Source organism: Nicotiana sylvestris, chromosome 4 (assembly GCF_000393655.2).
Source record: "Nicotiana sylvestris chromosome 4, ASM39365v2, whole genome shotgun sequence".
Lineage (NCBI taxonomy): Eukaryota > Viridiplantae > Streptophyta > Magnoliopsida > Solanales > Solanaceae > Nicotiana > Nicotiana sylvestris.
The window spans coordinates 153,808,733-153,828,911 of NC_091060.1; the positions used below are offsets into that span (position 1 = coordinate 153,808,733).

The following is a 20,179-nucleotide window of genomic DNA, read 5'->3' on the forward strand; positions in this document are numbered from 1 at the left end:
GTAGAAAAAGAAGAAATGTTTTGAATTGTATAAGAAAGAGTGACAATGTGTCTCTCTTTGTGAAGAAGTGAAATCCTCAAAAAGAGCCAAGAAAGTTGTGCCGAAATGAATCAAAAGAAGTGCTTAAGGGAAGATTGAACCCACGTGAATAAAAATATGTCCTACCCTTGCCTAAAAGCCTTCACAATGACTCCACAAAAGCCATATTTGATCTCAAGTTGAAGGGAGCTTATATTAGTGGATACTTACATAAGGGGCAAACATATGGTACTTAGAGCTGGACTTGTGACCTTCCTTTTTGAGAGAGATGAGTGAAATTTCATTTGCTTCGATTTCTGTGTCAATATTTAAAAGGTGAGGTTCGCTTAGGGAGAGTTGAGGATGTGAGAGTTTGGGTTCCACAATGACCAAAGTAAGTGAGAAAAGCTCTTTGATGAAATGTGTCAACTCTTGATGCTCTTGTGTCACACTTGATCCATAGTTTTCAAAGTTTTAAATGTGTTAATGATGCATTCGTATTGAGGGCAATTGTTAGTCCCAATTGATGCTTGTTGAGGTTATTTTAGGATAGCTGGAATTACTTGGATATTCCTTTAAGGGGTGGGTCTTATTTTGTTTGCTTGAGGACAAGCAAAGGTTTAAGTTTGGAGGAGTTGATAAGTTAGGATTTTAAAGTGTTTATGTCCCTACTTGCCTATGCTTTGAGTATAAATTGATACAAAAACAGTCCCAAAATGCTCACAAGTTGTGCTTGATTGCAGGGTTGATTGACAAAGTGACGAAATATCAAAAATCGGCTCAAAAAGGAGTGAAACCTGCTCAAGTATCAAAGACCAAGAGAAAGTGAAGAAAAAGGGGCCTAGTGCGGACCGCGTACCAATGATCGCGGCCGCACTAGGAGGTTCAGAGACTGGACATTTTCAAGCTTAAGGTCACGCGGCCATGGTAGGATTCACGCGGCCCGCAGATAAGCTTCGCGGCCGCACTCTTGCTCTGTACGGTCCGCGTTCATAGGGTTCAGCAAAGGGCATTTGTCCTCACGCGGTCCGCGGTCACGTCTGCGCGACCGCGCCAGTTGCCTTCGCGGCCGCGGTACACTCCCACGCGGTCCGCATCCCCCAGTTCAAGTCATCAAACAACTGATGCCCAAGAGCCAGTGCGGCCGCGGTCCGCTTTGTGCGGCCCGCACTGACCCCATAGGGGTATTTTTGTCCAGTTTTTCCAGCCTAGTATAAATAGAACATTTTACTATTTTTTAAGGGAGCGGTCAGATCTGAGAACAGAAGAACAGCTGTGCTTGGTGTTGTAGCCATTTTTGGCATATTTGCTTCCCATTAACAATAGATTATTGTAGGTTTTTTCTTAGTAATTAATTAATATGTGTAGTTCTTCATCTATTTCTTCAGTTTCTTCTTTAATTATGTGTAGCTAAACCCATTAGCTAGGGTTGTGGCTCAACCCTAGTGTGGGTAATTGATGGGTTTTGCCATCTAGGGTTAGATTTACTATGGGTGTATGTTATTTGGGTTGATTTTATGATTTAATTTAGAATTGGTGGTTGCAAACACTGATTTAAGCTTTGTGGGTTTAACTCTTCTTGAGAAAGAGAGCCTATGACCTCAAAATTGATCCAACAAAGAATTGGGATGGACTCATGAGAAATGATAGTCCCAATTAACGGGTTAAATCTCGAGAGAGTAATCACCCTACTTGAACCCTAGTTGCTTGGTCTAATTTGCCAACCCGATTGGTCTCTCGAGAGTCATTTGGGCAAAATCACTCTCTCTACCGAGAGGTGTGAGAGTGGGTAAAATTGTGCAACGGTTATAGCATAAACCCCAAATAAGTCAATCGAACCTAAGTAACATCTACCCGTCAATTAGCCACCAAGGTAATGCCACGACCCTAGTGCTCTTCCTTCCCAATAATTACAACTTAGCAATATTTTCCTAGCATAATCTAGCTTTACTCCATAGTTTTATAATAGTAGTTATAAATACAAAAACTCAAAAGATGCTTGAAGTGACATTAGAAGCACAACCGCAACTCTAGGCTAGATAGAAAATACAACTCCACTACTAGCTCCCTGTGGAAATTCGATCCTGGACCTCTATTCGGGTAAAAGCTATTGTGATCCGCTCTTCCTACCATAGTGTAGTGTCGAGTCGGCAGCGATCACGCAACCCGATCCAAAACATAATAACTCTGTTGCGGCGTGCAACCCGATCCATATCATTTATCACTGTTGCGGCGTGCAACCCGATTCAATTATATCATTGTTGCGGCATGCAACCCGATCCAATTATATCATTGTTACGGCGTGCAACCCGATCCAAACATAACATTGTTGCGGCGTAAAACCCAAACCAGATATAATATTGTTGCGGCGCACAACCCGATCCACATATATATTTCAACACCAATCACAATGAGAGTCCCGGCAAGGGATCAATAAAGAAACAACACTATCCCGGCAAGGGAATCGACAACATAAGTAAATACATCCCGGCAAGGGAAAATCAGCTATAACCAAACTTGTTCCAACATCTAACTACCTCAACCAGCACCAATACTCAATCATAAGTAATTCCCACGAGAATAATCATAATCCTTTTTCAACACAGAGGATCAACAGCTTAGGCATTCGTAGTATTTATTAAGAACACAACAATTTCAATTTAAGATTCATGTTCATGTTTGACACCAATGTATAGATACTCGTCACCATGCCTATACGTCATACTCAACAAGTAATATGTAGCAAATAGGACACAACTCCTAATCCCTCAAACTAAGGTTAGACCAAACACTTACCTCGAACTTTCACGGTCAACTCAAGCCTCAAACACCGCTTTTCCTTTAGAATTCGCCTCCAAACAACTCGTATCTAGTCCAAATTGATTTAACAACATCAATAAATGCTAAATAATTCATACCCAATACTCAATTATAGGTTTTCTATCACTCTTCCCAAAAAGTCGAAAATCGACCTCGGGCCCGCTTGGTCAAAACACGAGATTCAGACCAAAACCCGATCACCCATGCACGAGCCCGAATATGTAATTAGTTCCAAAATTCGACCCCAAATTGAGGTCTAAATCCCAATTATACAAAAAGCCCTAACTCTACTCAAATCCCTAATTTTCTACCCTTAAGAACATGATTTAGGCCTAGAAAGCTAATGAGTGTTAATGGAAATTGAAGAAAATGAATCTAAGATTACATACCTATGGATTTGTGGTGAAGTTCTCTTTCAAAAATTGCCCAATTTGGAGTTTAGAAGAAGAAGTTATGAAATTTTTGTTAAATCCCATATGTTCGGTTACTGTTTAAAAATCACTGGGCATGCCTTCATCGCGTTCGCGATAGGCCTGTCGCATTCGCTATGGGTCAGGCCCAATTAACCATCGCGTTCGTGGTACAAGGCTCGCGTTCGCGGAGCTTCAGCCCCCGGAGCCTTCGCGTTCGCGGTCGTGTGGACGCGTTCGCGTAGAGTAAAATTCCCCTCCCCCTGCCGAGGCCCAAAAGTCTTCGCGTTCGCGATAGCAGACCCGCGTTCACGAAGGGAAACACCCCTAAAGATTCGCGTTCGCGTCCTGTGTCTCGCGTTCGCGTAGAAGGAAGTTTCCTTCAACCTGACTTACCCTTCGCATTCGCGATAGTCCTTCCGCGAACGCGAAGAACAACACACCAGAAACTGAAAACCTGCAATTTTTCCAAGTTTAAAACCTATTCGAAACTCACGCGAGCCCTCGGGGCTCCAAACCAAACATGCATACTAACTCAAGAACATCATATGAACTTATCCGTGCGATCAAATCGCCAAAATAACCTCTTTAACAACGAATTTAGCATAGAAATCTAAGAAAAATCTCAAAACTTTCAAAGTATAAATTTCCACAACTACGGGTCCGAATCACCTCAAACGACTTCCGTTTCTTACTAAATTTCACATACTCATCTTAAATCACATATAAGACCTGTATGGTTTCCGAAACCATAATACGGGCCCGATACCATCAAGTTTTAAACACATTTCATTTCCAAAACTCATAAATAATTTCACAAAATAATTTTCTTTAAAAATTCATTTCTCGGGTTTGGGACCTCGGAATTTGATTTCGGGCATACGCCAAGTCCCATATTTTCCTACGGACCCTTCGGGACCGTCAAATTACGGGTCCGGGTCCGTTTACCCAAAATGTTGACCGAAGTCAACTTACATCCATTTTAAAGTCAAAATTTATCATTTTTCACAAATTTTCACATAATGGCTTTCCGGTTACGCGCCCGGACTGCGCATGCAAATCGAAGTGATGCCAAAAGAGATTTTTAAGGCCTCGGAATGCGGGATTTATTTCTAAAACGGTCATCACAATTATGCTTGGACATAAATATAATTTTGAGCTGTTTTAAATTTTTGTGAATGATTTGAAGTGAAAATTTTGAAAAACAGACTTTTGGAGTTTTTTAAATGTTTAAAAATTCTGAAATTCATCTTCAAAGTTAAAATTGAAGATTCCATGACCAAATGCTAATTTCGAGAAAGAGTGAAAAAATTTGTGTGGCCAAACGGCCCTTAAATCTTGAAAGAATAAAAAAGAGCTGATGTAGATTAATTTTCACTGTCTCTTTACATTCACTACCATGGCTTGTATATACATCTACCTCCTATACATATATAAAGTGTATGTATAATATTCCTAGACAAGGTATATTGTTTACTATGTGATCCCATACTCACTTTAGTGTATTTGCACTAATACAAATGTGAGCATGTGCTCACTCATGTGCTTGGCACTTAACAAATGAAGGGCCCAGATGAGTCAGAGACTCTTTTAATCTAACGGTCAAGGTTAGATTGCAGGAGTCTGTGTGGATGCTTCTTTTGTTTCAACATCAGCATCTGCTTCGATGCTTCTTCTTCTTCTGGAAGAACAGAGCTTCATCCGCAGCATCTGCTGCGATGCTTCTTCTTCTTCTTCTGTTTCAACATCCCCCCTCAAGGTGGAGGGGAGAGAATGGACCCCCAGCTTGGATAAAATGCTCCGATGAGAACCCCCAGATAAGGGTTTGGTAAATAGATCGGCGAGCTGAGATTCGGACGGAACAAAAGAGAGAGATATCAAACCGGACAGAAATTGTTGACGAACGAAGTGACAATCCAACTCCACATGTTTGGTTCGTTCATGAAAAACTGGGTTACGAGCTATGTGGATGGCGGCTTGGCTATCCGAGTGAACAGGCACTGGCAAAGTGGGTGAAGCTGATAGATCTGCAAGCAATCGGACTAACCAAGTGATTTCTGCGGTCACCCTTCACATAGATCTGTATTCCGCCTCTGCGGATGACATAGAGACGGAGATTTGTTTCTTCGATTTCCAAGAGATTGGAGCTCCACCAAGGGTGATGAAGAAGCCACTAACAGATCGGCGAGAATCCCTACAAGCCGCCCAGTCTGCATCACAAAAGGCGAGTAGATCAAAAGATGGATGTGCATTAAGAAAAATCCCTTGAGAAGGGTCGGTGCGCAAATAGCGAAGAACACGCAAAGCTGCAGAATAGTGGGACATGCAAGGACGTTGCATATACTGGCTCAAACAAAGGACAGCGAAAGAGAGGTCCGGCCTAGTATTTGTTAAGTAGTTGAGCTTTCCAACAAGATGGCGATAGATGGTAGGATCAGGCATAGGCTCTCCCATATCAGCTTGCAATTTAGAGTAAGGGTCGAGAGGTGAAGATACAGCAGGACCTGTGCAGTCAAATTCAGCCAAAAGTTCCAAGGTAAATTGCCTTTGCCCTACTATAAAACCATGCTTTTCTCTGAGAATTTCCATACCCAAGAAATGATGAATGTGCCCAAGATGTTTTACTTTGAATTCTGAGTGTAGAAAATCTACAAGTTGTGCGATTTCTGTGGTGTCATTACCTGTGAGGAGTATATCGTCCACATATACAACTAATATGGAAATTAAATCACCTGATCGCTTAAAGAACAGTGAATAGTCATTTAAAGAGCTGGAGTAACCTTTGTAATTCAGAGCCCCAGCTAACCTAGCATACCATTGCCTCGACGCTTGCTTTAAACCATAGAGTGATTTCCTTAGTCGACAAACAAGATTAGGTTGAGAAGGAGTCAAGCCTGCTGGGAATTTCATATAGACCTCTTCTTGCAAATCCCCATGCAAGAAAGCATTATTAACATCGAGTTGTGACACATTCCACCCCTTCTTGATAGCCACATCCAAAAGACACCTGATAGTAGTCATCTTTACCACAGGTGAAAAGGTTTCTGAATAATCTATCCCTTCCCTCTGAATGTCCCCCCTCACCACCAACCTAGCCTTTAACCTTTCAATTGTACCATCTGAGTTATGCTTAACCTTGTACACCCATTTACAAGGTAAAGCTTTCTTCCCTGGTGATAAGGATACAACATCCCAAGTGTTATTTATCTCAAGTGCTGAAATTTCAGCATCCATAGCCCTTTTCCAACCTGGATGGGTAGAGGCTTGTAAATAACTGCTAGGTTCTGATGTGGTAGAAATAGATTTAAGGAGATGTTGGTTGTTTATAGAAAGAGCATGGAAGGAAAAGACATTTGGCTTGAGAGGTTTGGATAGACAGGAACTAAGGTCGGATAGATAGATGCTATTGCAAATATAATCATTTAAGTAGGCTGGTTTCTGAGTTACCTTGTCAGACTTTCTGACTGATGGAGGTGGAATTGGAATAGGTGTGCTGATTGATGAAGGAGAAAATGTTCTGGACAGAATGGGTGAGTGAGAAGAACATGGAGTAGAAGCAGAATCTGAAGGGGTCAGGTTGATGTTGGTTGAAGTAGAGGGACCAGGACATGTAGCAGAACTGCTAGGTGAGGAGTGGGTAGAGGAGTGGTTAGATGTCCCAGAAGAGTATTCTGTTGAGTTTTGGGGTAAGGTATCTGGTGGGATTGTGTCTTGAGGAAAGAAAGGGAAATCAGATGTGAGAGGTGAGTGTGAAAAAGGGAATTGATCTTCATGAAACCTAACATCTCTAGATACAAACACCTTCTTAGTGACAAGGTCCAGAACCTTGTAACCTTTCTGATGTTGTGCATATCCCAGGAACACACAACCTTTTGCCCTAGGCTCAAACTTCCCTCTGTTGTTAGACAAAGTTGAGACATAGCACAAACAACCAAAGCTCTTGAGAGATTCATAACTAGGTTGTGTACCAAGCAATACCTCATAGGGTGTTAATCCATTTAGAACCTTAGAGGGGATTCTATTGATCAGATATGTAGCTGTCAACACACATTCTCCCCAGTATTGGAGAGGCACCTTAGAGTGAAATAAAAGTGCCCTTGCTACTTCCAAAAGATGTCTATGCTTCCTCTCAACTACTCCATTCTGTTGAGGGGTAGAAACACAAGAGGTTTCATGTATAATCCCTTCTGATTCAAGAAAACTTGCTTCTAGTGAACCTTTTCCTAGTTCCATGGCATTATCAGATCTGATCTTCTTAATTTTCAAGTTAAACTGTCTCTCTGTCATGCACATAAATGATTTCAAGACTGAAAAAGCATTCCCCTTAGAACTTAAGAGAAAAGTCCAAGTGGCCCTACTATAGTCATCCACAATAGTCAAGAAATACCTATAACCATTATAAGTCACAGTCTTGAATGGCCCCCATGTGTCAATATTAATCAAATCAAAAATAGCAGAACTCTTAATATGACTCAAGGGGAAAGGCAGTCTGGTTTGCCTAGCTTGAGGGCAGATGTGACACACACAATCAAACTTAGAGGGAAATTTAATAAAATGCAGATTTCTCATTACTGAAAAGGGCAAATGCCCTAGCCTAACATGCCATTGCCTTACAGTAGCAGTAGCAATAGCAGGTAAAGGTACTGAAAAGGAAACAGGGGTAGAAATGACACTGGAATTTCTTCCTTTTGGATTGGAAACTACATTTTTTCTAAGAAGAGAGACAGACTCTTTACTAGCTAGCTGAAAAAGGTACAATCCATCTCTGACTTCACCAAAAGCTTGTCTCTTCCCCACTAAAGGGACCTGCAACATACACCCATTAGAAGTTAGATTCAAAGAACAACTGAATTGAAGACATAACTTATGAACAGATAATAAGTTATACTTGAAAGAAGGTACATGAAGCACTCTATGAAGAACCATATCAGGCTGAATAGACACACTTCCTATATGTGTAACACATAACTGGAATGAATTAGGTAAGCTAATGTGCAAAGGTGCAGGAAGAGGAGTAAGAGATAGGAAAGAGCTAGCATCAAAACACATATGTTCAGAGGCCCCTGAGTCAATTATCCATGTTTTAGTGTTGAAAACAGCAAGACAAGTTCCTGTGTGTTGGAGTATGGTACCAGCTACAGCATTAGCATTGATTTCTGATGTTGTTGCTGCTGCACTTTCAATCTGGACTTGCTTGATTATGTTTACTAATTCTGACACTTGCTCCTTACTGAAAAACTGGTTCTGACTGCTGATGTTTCCTTCACTACTTGTTTCCTGTGTTGTCACCACTGCATTTCCCTTTATAGTAGGCTGATTTGTTGATTTTGTGAATTGAAAATCATCTGGGAATCCTATTAGTCTATAGCAATCTTCCCTTACATTCCCTGTTCTCATACAATGACCACAACTCACATTAGGATTGTATTTCGCCTTCCTTTTGAACTTTTGTTGCATGTTCTGAAAGTTCCCCTGTTTCTGAGGAGTTCCCCATGATTTCTGAATATTGTTTCTTTGATTAAACTTCCCTTGAGCTCCTACCATAAAAGATGCACCATCTGTTGGATATTGTGGGCTAACAAACATTTCCCTCTGACTTTCATCTTGCAGGAGGATGGAATAGGCATGATCCATACTTGGAAGAGGGCTTATCATGAGAATATTGCCTCTTGCAGGTGCATACACATCATTCAGTCCCATTAGAAATTGGATGACTCTCTGATCCTCCAGGAACTTGGCTACTTTCTTCTTCCCTTCACACACACAGGTACAAGTGCACCTTAAATGTGAGTTCAGGGAATCTAACTCATCCCATAATTTTTTCAGAGTTGTGAAGTATGCTGCAATATTGCTATTTCCCTGAACTGTCTTAGCAACTTCCTTTTGTAGGTGATAGAGTTTGGCTCCATTGGATTGTCCAAACCTATGCTCAAGACTACTCCAAAGTTCTTTTGCAGATTTGGAATAGATTACACTTGTCTCCTATCTCTTTAGTTAGAGAATTTAAAAGCCATGAGGTTACCATGTCATTGCACCTACTCCATTGTGCATGATCCTTTGAATCCAAGGCAGGTTCATCACAAATCCCATTGATGAATGCCAGCTTGTTTTTGGCTGATAATGCAATGAGTATTGACCTTCTCCATCCTGGGAATCCTCTTCCATCAAAAGGTGAGGTCACAAGAGTCATCCCGGGAGCATCTGAAGAGTGAAGAAAATAGGGATGGTTGGTGTCATGACTGACTGCTTGACTGGTTGATGTTACTGAAGAATCTGTTCCAGTCATGGTGATAGAGCAAGTTGAGTTCAAGGAGGAAAATTAGAAGATGAAGTTGAAGGATAGAGCAGAGGTCTGCTCTGATACCATGAAAGAATAAAAAAGAGCTGATGTAGATTAATTTTCACTGTCTCTTTACATTCACTACCATGGCTTGTATATACATCTACCTCCTATACATATATAAAGTGTATGTATAATATTCCTAGACAAGGTATATTGTTTACTATGTGATCCCATACTCACTTTAGTGTATTTGCACTAATACAAATGTGAGCATGTGCTCACTCATGTGCTTGACACTTAACAAATGAAGGGCCCAGATGAGTCGGAGACTCTTTTAATCTAACGGTCAAGGTTAGATTGCAGGAGTCTGTGTGGATGCTTCTTTTGTTTCGACATCAGCATCTGCTTCGATGCTTCTTCTTCTTCTGGAAGAACAGAGCTTCATCCGCAGCATCTGCTGCGATGCTTCTTCTTCTTCTGTTTCAACAAATCTCTCGGTTTGGATTTTGGGAACAACAATAGGAAACGGAAGAGACTAAAGGAAAATCGAATACGTAGACAATGACTCAGAAACATAAATAGAAGCCGGAGGACGGAGGCCTCATTGGCCAAACCGGCCGTCGGCATCGAATATCTCTTTGTTTTGCTCAATCGCCAAATCCAACGATTGGAATATGAACAAGGTCCATCACTTTCTGATCAAAGTCAGTTCAATTTCGCTTGCATTTATACATGTTCATTTTTGGATTTTGAACGGTTAAACTCAATGAATTTGTGGCAGTCGTAGATTAATGTATAGATGTGTCTTTCATCAGAAATGTGATCGTGTAAAATAAGACCAATATTGCTGAAATTGAGCTAGCGGATTAATTACTGTGATCGTGTCTTTCCCTCACAATAGTTAATTGAAGTTTTTCTAAGGTGAATTTTCGGCTAATCATCTCTAAGCGGAGGGTATAGTAGCATAGTGCTTAAGAAGTTACAGTTCAAATTATTGTGTCACGAGTTCAAATCTGAATTGCTTTCTACTCACTTCGGTCCAAAATAAGTGATTTTTTTGGTTTTTTTTTTGTGGTCCAAAATAAGTGATTTTTCCAGATTTCAAGAATGAATTTATTATTTTTTTCCTACATTGCCCTTGGAGTAAATAATGTTGGAGTATGTGATAGGAGTATTTATGTGAAGAGATAGTAAAGGTTAATAGGGTCAATTTCATTGCTAATTAATGTTAAAAGGTGAATTTTTTAATATTGATGAAAACAACTAAAAAATCACTTATTTTGAACCGGAGGGAGTACTACTTTTGGTATACTTAAACCTATCCTGCTCGCCTATTAACCATGTGAAGCAAAAAAAAATGGTAATTGTTCTCCAAGATGCATTGCTAATTTATGCTCCTCTTAAACTAATTGATGAGTCAATGTTTCAATAACAGATTCTCTTCTGATAACTATGTTGTGCGGACTTTCCAAAATGATCCCGTACCCGTGTCGGATCCTCCAAAAAATATCCGAAGAGTCTTTCGATAGTCTGGTAATAATGGTGAGTGCTGTGATATATGCTTACTATCTGTTTGAAGAAAGCTGGGTTGATACTTCAAGGTCTAAGAATCAATATGCTCTGTTAACACTTAACAACCCAACACTTTGTAGTATTACCGTTACCCTCGTGGAACTTATGCCATATGGCGCATTCCTTATGCTGAGCTATATTCTTGCTTCAAAATATCATTTGCTCTTTTTACCTTTTTTAATCAGGGGCAGGATATTGGGGACAACTTTTTTCTTTGACTGTGCAGGAATATGGACAAAACATGTGCATCTGAACACTCGCAAATGCCTTTTGTAGTTTTGTCCAGTAAGAAGTTTGTAAGGTGTCACGAAAGTATTTCTAGTGTATAACAATAGCAAAACTGAGAATTCAAGCTAGTAAGTCGAATTTTATTAAAGAGCACTCTTTGACACACTTGACATAGTAACAACATTAAGAAACGAGGTCCCACAGAATGAAGGGATATAATTACTGAATTAATACGATTGTGGCTAACACCTGAAACCATAAAAGGAGCATTTTCTATGAGAATACGAAACCACTAGCCATTTGACCTAAGTCATGACAAGCTTACCATGAGAGGGTGGGACACTGGAGAATGAATTCAAATTCCTACAGGCCAAGGGATTAGGCAGGTACTTTTCTTTGTTATTTGCCATTCTTCCTCTCTGTTTTTCGCACTTGTCATTAAGTTTCCTGGCCAATTCAATGATAGAACAACAAAGTTAGATCTTAGAAATGCTTAGGTATTCATGCTGAAGTAATGGTGTACATTATTAGTATCTTAGTTAGGATCAGATTTCGGAAAGAAGTTTGACCATATTTGGTCGTGGAGAACATTTTGCCAGTAGAGGCTGAACCTTTGGTGAAAGTGTGAATCCAGTGCCTTCACTCATATCGATGGAACCCCTGTTAGGCTTTTCCCACTCAAAGCATTGAAGAAGTGAACCCAGTGCCAATCCGATGACATGAAATGCTAGGTTCTCACCTGGGCAACCCCTCCTTCCTGATCCAAACGGGATAAACTTGCAGCCCTCTTTGATACCTTCAAAGCCTATAAATCTATCAGGATAGAACTTTTCTGGATCCTCCCATACCTTAGGGTCATGATGTATGCCCCATGCATTCACTAATAGAACTGTTCCACGCGGAACTCGATAGCTTGCAACGTTGCACTCTTCTGATGAAAGGTGAGGCACAAGTAAAGGGGCTGCTGGATGCATCCGCAGTGTCTCATTGATGATGCATCGGATGTAATGAAGTTGAGCCAAATCGGATTCATCAATTAGGCGGTCTTGTCCAACATGATTGTCAATTTCAGCCTGTGCCTTCTTTAAAATTTCTAGATTGTCAAGCAAGTGTGAAAAAGCCCATTCTAGTGTTACAGCTGAAGTGTCCGATCCAGCTTGGAGTAGGACCTGCATGCATAAGAAAACAAATTATATAAATTAGTCACAACATTTAAAGGAACAGTAGATATAAACAGAGAACAGACACTCTAAGGGCCAACGACTTTGAGAGATCCAATATAGCTTTCATTTCAAGATCTACATCCAAGGTAAGGCATAAGTAGAATTAAATTGGTCAATATCACCTACCTATACTGTGTATATTTTAAGAAACTTATCAGCAGTATACCTATCTATGTCAAGTGCCATCTGAAACTTAATCATAGTATCAACTCAAGATAACACCAGCAAAATAATGAATGGTCATCAAGAATAAAGATTCCAGTGATAAGATGACTTTTTTCACATGCAACAAAAGCATGCTGAAAATAATCATCTGAGTGGATTTTCATGTACAAAAAAGAAACCATATAGATTTCTGATAGTCTTACCAACATTAAGTTTCTAATTGTTTCATCTGTGTAGTATTCGGGGTCTGTTTTCTGTAAATCTAACAAGACTTCCATGATAGTTTTCTTCTTCCCTGCCACAACCTCTGCGGAAGGAAAAGAACCACTAGTCTTTAACTGACGATGCTCTTCTATTTCCTTTTTCATAAAGTTATCCCTCTTCTCCTGTACTTCCATCATCTTTTCCTCAACACTATGCAACCCACACCACCTCATGAATGGCAAGAAATCCAAAATATTAGCCTTTGGAACAGTGGTTAATGTATCCTTTGATATCTCCTGGAATAGCTTAGCTTCTTTCGAGTTCTCTACTTTCTCTCCATGGTACCTTTTTCCTGCAATCATTCTTGATATCACATTGAAGGTGAAGTTAAAAATAGATGATTTCATCTCTACAATATTTTCCGAACTTTCTATGGAGACTCGAAAGAGTCTACGAATCAGGTAGTTTATTTCATCAGAACGGATGCTTGATAGTGTCTGAATTCTGTAGGAAGATAGAACTTCAAGAGAGGAAATTCTTCGAAGATTTCTCCAGTGCTCTCCATAGGAGGACCAGGCGAGGCTGGTAAAATTATACCCGAAATACTTGCCACTGAGAAAATCAGGGCGATTAGCAAAGATGATATCATTTTTGGTAAAACATTCTTCTGCTGCTGAAGGTGATGAAACAAGGAGGACAGGCCGAGAGCCAAACTGAAGAAAGACTACTGGACCATAACGACTTGAAACTTTGAATAAGGCTCTGTGGAAAGGTTTACCCAATAAGTAGAGGTGGCCAATGAAAGGCAGTGCTGGAAATGGGCTAGGGGGAAGGTTTTGTAGCTTGTGAAGAAAATGATGGGAGATGATATAGAGAACAAAGAACAGAACTGGGAAATACAGATAAAGACTGTCCATGGATCATTAAAAAGAAATGATGAAGATGATGAGTATTGTAGTATTAAGCCTGATAATTGTCTAGTTTTATTAGCTTGAATTAAGATCTGTGCAGCTTAGACAAGAATACTATTATTAAAATCCTGGTTTTGTTTTCTAAATTAAACAAGAAGTCTCTGCAGTCTAGTTATTTGTTTAATCCCTAATAATGTAGGTTAGTTGTAGAAATTGATTTTTTAAAGAAAAGTTATCATAGTGAACGAACAAGAAGGAATTAAATACTACAAACAAAGTAAACATCCCATAAAGAGGGCCTTTGTATTCATTTAGGCAATGGATGATTGATGACGAATGGCAAGACGCAATTTCTGGCTGTACTCTAATTTTGGTTCATTTGTCCAGGCTAGACAACATAGGATCTTTTGGAGCAATGACCTCTACTTGCTTCTAATCTTTTCTTTTATAAGATTAGTGTCGAGCGACACAACTTGTGCACACCTTGATTACTTTACTAGGTACTTGCTATATTTGATTTTTGTAGATATCAAAAAGGAATTAACTTCTTCTTTCCAAAGTTGCCCTTGGAGTAGACTCTAGAAGTAGTTTGTTATATTTTTGATGAGTAAATTAAGATTAATATGGTCAATTTCATTATTAATTAATGCTAACAAGTGAATTTGTGTGAAGAAAGCCAAAAATATTTAAAGTGGATTGGAGGGAGTATCATCCATCAACACAATAGTGAGAAGAAATCACCTAGCATTTTTTGTCTCTATGAATTTGAACATTTAATTTCCTATAGTTTTTATCCTCTTCATAGACCGGTACGCCATGCTACTCGACACGCTTCTGCATCTTGATTTCAACGTTGTAATGGCATGTGATACAGCTTACGTTTTGCCTCTTTAAACGTTTATTGTTTGTTTGTGTATTGTTACTGGTTGATAGGAACGTAATCCATTTAATATGAGACTGCAGAAATCTAAATCTAGTCTATATGATAAACAAAAGGCACTTGACTTTTTCCTGTATTATTTATTTCATTTCTCTTTTGTTCTCTTTTTTCTACTTTCTTTACCTAATTCATTTCACGGAAAGCGTCATACGTGATTGAACAACTCCTAAATAGATTTAGCATGAGATAACATGGTAGGGACCATCACAGTATTAAGTGTAAATTTGTCATATGCATGCATAAGTGTAAATTTGTCATAGAGTAAAAAAAGAAAGTCAACTTGCTGCTTCTTTTTTTATATTTCTTCTCCCCCACCCGCCCTTTTTTAATTAAGGTTATAATCCCCAAATTATAACTCAATAATGGCAATGGGACGGGGCGGGTTTGAACTTAACCCGCAAAATTTCACCCATCCTACATAGCAGTTTTTTCTATTTTTAGTCCATCCCACACGGCCCCGCAAAGACCCACTCCGTCCTGCCCCGCATTTTTTTATTCATTTGTTAATTTTGCTAAAAAAGAACAAGTTTAATATATTAATTTTTTAAGTTTCTTAAATCCCTCATATTCAACTATTGTATTTTTATTTTCAGAAATTATAATAGAAAATATAAATTAATTGAAACGCGTAAAAGCTAGAAAATAAATGCGTTGAAAAGCATAACATCAACATATTGTATACCTAAATTTACGTATTAACTTGTACTTGTTAAATTTCCGTATTACAAATATGCACCATAATTTTTTTTATAACTAGTTAATGATATATAATATGTAAGCTCGTATATGTGAAGTGTGAACATATACTTTCTGCTTGATTTTATAGTATTTTTCTTTTCTCCGTTTTCAGTAGGAATTATCTCTTAACTAGTTACTATTTAAATACAAGAAAAAGACCATATGTATATAATTAAAAGAACCTTTGTAAGGACATAATACGGATCTCCCCTCTTGTAGGCCACCATATGATACCCAAAAACAAAGACAAATGGAAAATAAAGTTGATTCAATCACTTATAAATTTAGTGCAAAAAAGTACCAGTGTCACAGAGAATTTTCCTCACTATTTTTTTTTCCTTATTTGTACAGCCCATGATGATTTCCGGAGTAAACCCGCAAGGAGCCGCAATGAAACCTGCAAGGAACAGCAATGAAACCCGCAACCGCCCTGCCCACATTAGATTTTGAAAAATCAGTTTCAACCCGCCCCGCCCGCTCCATTGCCGTCCCGATAACTCATCAATGTCGAACAAAGAGAAGGCAAAGTGGTCTACGAAATTAATAGGAGAATTACGAGGAGCTAATAAGTGATACAAAAACGATCTTTTACTTCATGTGTTACTCTTTAAGTTTATATCTCTTGCTTCATATGTTATTTGATGATATTTTAAAAGTAGAATTACACGCAAACTTCAATGTGCAACAGCTGTCCGTTTGCAGTAAAAAATCAATTAATTTACTAACAACCTTTCCAACTATACAAAATAATCGTTACTCTTTGTGGAAATGAGTTGTCTTCTCGGTATTTTTAGCCATTCCTCCATAAAGATCCGAAACCAATCCCTTTTTTCCTTTGTTTTCTTATATCTGTTGGGATATAGTAAATATGTCCTAGATCTAATCTATTTTTGTGAATGTTATTCAATATAAAAATATATGGCATTCTTTTATCATAATTATTATTAATTGTTTGATTAATTTGATAAGGTACTTGATTAAATTTTGAGACTTGTCATCGTGATAGAGATCATGATAATGAGAGCAAAGTCTCTTACAATTTAATCTAAATTTGTTCTTGATCGTAGGATTATTAATTTGGACATTAGTAATCCGGTTAGATCAATATTTATGTGATCGTCTTTATGGGATAAAGATTAGTTGATCTCATTAACTAAATCACATAGATAGATGATGCATATAAAGATATGATCATTGAACCGACTCATTAGATAATTCCTGATGGTTAGAATTACCATAAACTGTCAATAGGATATTCTCTTGAAGAATGTGATGTAAGAAATTCCTTTGACCTGAGATCGTCATAGTAATTGACAAGTTATTTATTGTGCTTTGATACTAGACACATATGACCCTAGGGCTATAGTTGAAAGGATATTGGGTACGATTAAATACTTGTAGAATTAGTGATTGATCAAGATGGAATCTGTCAACTCTTGGTAATGAATTTAAGCTCTATGTTGTCATGAATTATAAACGACCAAACTAAGACCTTGGCTAGGGCAATTAAATGAAAGAAGAAAAGAGTTTCTTAGGTCATTCAATGGTCGAATATATTTGACATGGACACATAGTTGGTCGCCTATTAGGATTTGACAGTTGAACCATATCCTAGGGTGATCCAGAGCTATAAGGACAGAAGGAATTACTACATTATTCTTCTACTGGTTCTTGAGAGTAAATTGTATACTTCATGATATCCGGTCGTTAAGAAGTGTTGCTAGACGCCACCCTTGATTAGTATATTGATGTGATCAATTTACTACCGGTTTAGTATTGAACCTATGGGGTCACATACTAACGAGTGTTCTGATCTTTGCTAAAGGATTAATTAACTTATTATTTGATAATTAAATTAAAGAATTTAATTAGTCAAATAAATTTAGTTAGTTAGTCCAAATGAAATATTATTATATTCTTTGCTAGCACAAAGGATATAATTAATATTGTGAACGAATTGAAGTTTTCTATTTGGAATAGAAAATTAATTTATATCTCTTGGTTGAAATATATATATATGATTAATATTTATTTGTATAAAGTATACATAAAATATATTAATGAAAACTTATTTGGTAAATCCAATATAGAATTGGACCGACACAAAAGTCCAAAAAGGACGTGAAACTAATTCAAACCCATTAAAAATGGGATTGACATTATATAAAATATACTAACTAATTCTCATAATCCAATTCAACTGGAATTGAATTGGAACGTCCTAGCTAATGGCGGCAGATGTTATCTCATTAGGAATGGCATACGTTTTTCCAATCGGAAAAATTCGAGAAGTTTATTTTGGAATAAATTTTTACCCTAAGTAAATTATTACCTCAACCAAATAGGAAAAGGGTTTATAGGTGATGCTATATAAAGGATGATGAAGAAAATTTGCCGTATCTTTTATCTTTGAGTTGAGATTTTTGAGAAAAATTTCAGCACAAGTTTTCTGTTCAATTTGTTCGCGGGTTTCGTTGATCAAAGAGTTGATAGCAAGGATCAGTCTCGGTGTGGATACACATAGAGTCTTCGCACTATCGAAGAAATTTTGAAACGAGACTCTCTTCACTAGGTACGTTTTAGATCCGATCTTTGACATACAAATAAATTTTAAACACGAAAAGATCTGCCTAGGATTATTATTGTCTTCCGCTGCGTGTTACAAACACCTATATGCAATCCTTCAATATCCTCTTTCCTTTCGAGAAGTGTCCATTGTTTACCGGACTCCTTTTGTATCCTGTTCTATAACATATCAACCTAACCCGCCTCTGTGGCCGAGGATACTAACGGCATGCCATATATGAAGCAAAGGGCAAAGAACTATTGTATTAATAGTTGGTTAGTAAAACTAGCTGTGATTACAACAAGTAATTATCAGTAAATGTAATATTAACTCTATCACCCTCTATTGATCTGAAGGAAAGAAATGGAAACTAAGATTAGGAAGAAAATCCTAAAACTTTGCAGCACAGACTTTTAGTGAAGACATTGCAACAGGTTGTACCACAAGAGACACGAAAATGACCTGGACCAGTCTTCTTGGACTCATTTTTGGTTTTATTTCTCAGGACCAGTCCGAGAATTAGGCAGTACTCAGCAGTAGAGTGCAAATCAAATTTGAGAAAAGAGGCACAATAGTTGGTCGAGGATGAAAACTTGCTACCAAAGGTAGAGATTTAGGTGCAGTGAAACCACAAAATTTACTCATGTCTTCCTTTTCCTTATCAATCCTTTCCCATTCAAAGCACTGAATTAGTGATCTCAGTGCCAAGGCAATCATACGCATGGCTAAGTTTTCGCCAGGACATCCCCTTCTCCTACCCCAAAAGGCAACCATTTGTATTGATTCCCATTTTCATATCTTCAAATCTTTCTGGCCTAATCATCCCAAATCTTTGCATCATTCTGTATCGCCCACCCGTTCACTAGTAACATTGTACCACGAGGGACATAATAACCCCCGATGGTGCAATCTTTGGATGATTCATGGAGCAGGAACAATGGGACTACTGAGTGCATCCTTAGAGTATCCTTTGATGATTAATTTGAGGAAATGTAGCTGATATACATCTGATTCGTCGATCAGACGTTGTTGTCCAACAACGTTTTCAATTTTAACCCTTGCTTTCTTTAGGATTTCTGGGTTGTTTAGCAGATGAGCCATTGTCCACTCCATTGTATCCACTGAAGTGTTACTTGCAGCAGTTAAGAGTGTTTGCCAAGTAGCATATTCAAGTTGGTCAAATGTTTTCTTCATTAATGAAAATTAGAGTTAGTTGAGGTATAGTCATTATAACAGTGAAGTCATACAATTAGTTTTTGCCATGTGAAGTGAACTTTGTCCACTGTGTAACAAGTGAAGTCACCTAAACTTTACCCGCTGTAATAGTAAAGTTACAAAAACTATTTTTTGTTGCATTAAAATAATTGCACCTTATTCAGAATAACGGTAAAATTACTAAACTTTACCTACTATAATGACTAAAGATACTAATCAGGTGACTTTATAACGAGTAAAGTTCAGTTACCACACGTGAAACTAATCTGTGATAATTACACAATTAATTATTTAGTTCTTGCCATCATAAGGCTCCTGATCATTTCATCTGTATAGTACTCAGGATCTGTTTCTTGTAGTGATAACAAGATCTCAATCATGGTATCTTTTTTTTCTTTATTAGCCATAGTATTAGACCTCATCTCTCGAAATCCTTTGATCCATTCTTGCACGAAGCTTCCCTTATTTTGGCACATCTTTTCAATTCCTTCCGACCAAAACCAATGAAAGAATGGCAAAAACTCATGTTTGCTCGCCTTTGCGAGTAGTTTCACTTGCTCTCCCACTATCTCCTGAAACCTGTTGCTTCCTCGGAGTCCACTACTCTTTCTCCGCAAAACCTTTTTCCAGCAAGCATCCTCGTAATCAAATAACGTTACCACAAACAACATACTCCTCATGTCCACCTTCGGATACAAACCATTATTCTTGCACTTATGAAAGGATGTTGGATCATCAAACGTTTTGAGATATATACTATTAACCATGAGTTTGGTTTAGATATAGTATTTATTATGAACCAATTATTTATTCAGTTTTAATAAAGTTTTAAATAGATCATATATTAATCTGTATCATTTGCTTATATAGTAGATGATTTAGTGTA

The 20,179-nt window shown here is 38.1% G+C and overlaps 2 protein-coding genes and 1 long non-coding RNA gene across 7 annotated transcripts; 1 reads left to right on the forward strand and 2 right to left on the reverse strand.

The window, feature by feature from the left end:
- Positions 1–5,453: 5,453 nt before the first annotated feature.
- On the forward strand, positions 5,454–9,224 carry LOC104213307 (uncharacterized). The gene is made up of 3 exons (XR_011406978.1): positions 5,454–5,784; positions 8,859–9,015; positions 9,138–9,224. It is a non-coding gene; the product is annotated as an uncharacterized lncRNA (long non-coding RNA).
- A 2,220-nt stretch (positions 9,225–11,444) lies between these two features.
- Positions 11,445–13,946, reverse strand: LOC104242825 (cytochrome P450 81Q32-like). Of its 5 annotated transcripts, XM_009797928.2 has the most exons (4): positions 12,923–13,946; positions 12,071–12,500; positions 11,657–11,778; positions 11,445–11,580 (listed from the first exon to the last, which is right to left on the reverse strand). In XM_009797928.2, the coding sequence occupies exons 1-3, from the start codon at positions 13,838–13,840 to the stop codon at positions 11,687–11,689; spliced, it is 1,440 nt and encodes a 479-aa protein (XP_009796230.1). In that variant the 5' UTR covers positions 13,841–13,946; the 3' UTR covers positions 11,445–11,580; positions 11,657–11,686. The 5 variants fall into 5 exon arrangements, with proteins under 5 accessions (XP_009796230.1, XP_009796229.1, XP_009796228.1 ...); XM_009797927.2 differs by having other exon boundaries at positions 11,445–11,778; positions 12,923–13,945; XM_009797926.2 differs by lacking the exon at positions 11,445–11,580 and having other exon boundaries at positions 11,689–11,778; positions 11,943–12,500; positions 12,923–13,944.
- Positions 13,947–18,999: 5,053 nt separating this feature from the next.
- On the reverse strand, positions 19,000–19,973 carry LOC104242827 (isoflavone 2'-hydroxylase-like). The gene is made up of 2 exons (XM_009797929.1): positions 19,596–19,973; positions 19,000–19,266 (listed from the first exon to the last, which is right to left on the reverse strand). The coding sequence occupies exons 1-2, from the start codon at positions 19,971–19,973 to the stop codon at positions 19,000–19,002; spliced, it is 645 nt and encodes a 214-aa protein (XP_009796231.1).
- Between the last annotated feature and the right edge of the window lie 206 nt (positions 19,974–20,179).

Bases quoted from the DNA above. Each gene is read 5' to 3' on its own strand.
- LOC104242827 (XM_009797929.1), bottom strand. From the start codon at position 19,973: ATGAGGAGTATGTTGTTTGTGGTAACGTTATTTGATTACGAGGATGCT. The intron at 19,267-19,595 runs GCAAGAACTAAA...TCATTAATGAAG, and splicing joins TGATCAGGAGCCTTATGATG to AAAACATTTGACCAACTTGA.
- LOC104242825 (XM_009797924.2), bottom strand. From the start codon at position 13,840: ATGGACAGTCTTTATCTGTATTTCCCAGTTCTGTTCTTTGTTCTCTAT. The intron at 12,501-12,922 runs GTAAGACTATCA...TTATGCATGCAG, and splicing joins CAATTAGAAACTTAATGTTG to GTCCTACTCCAAGCTGGATC.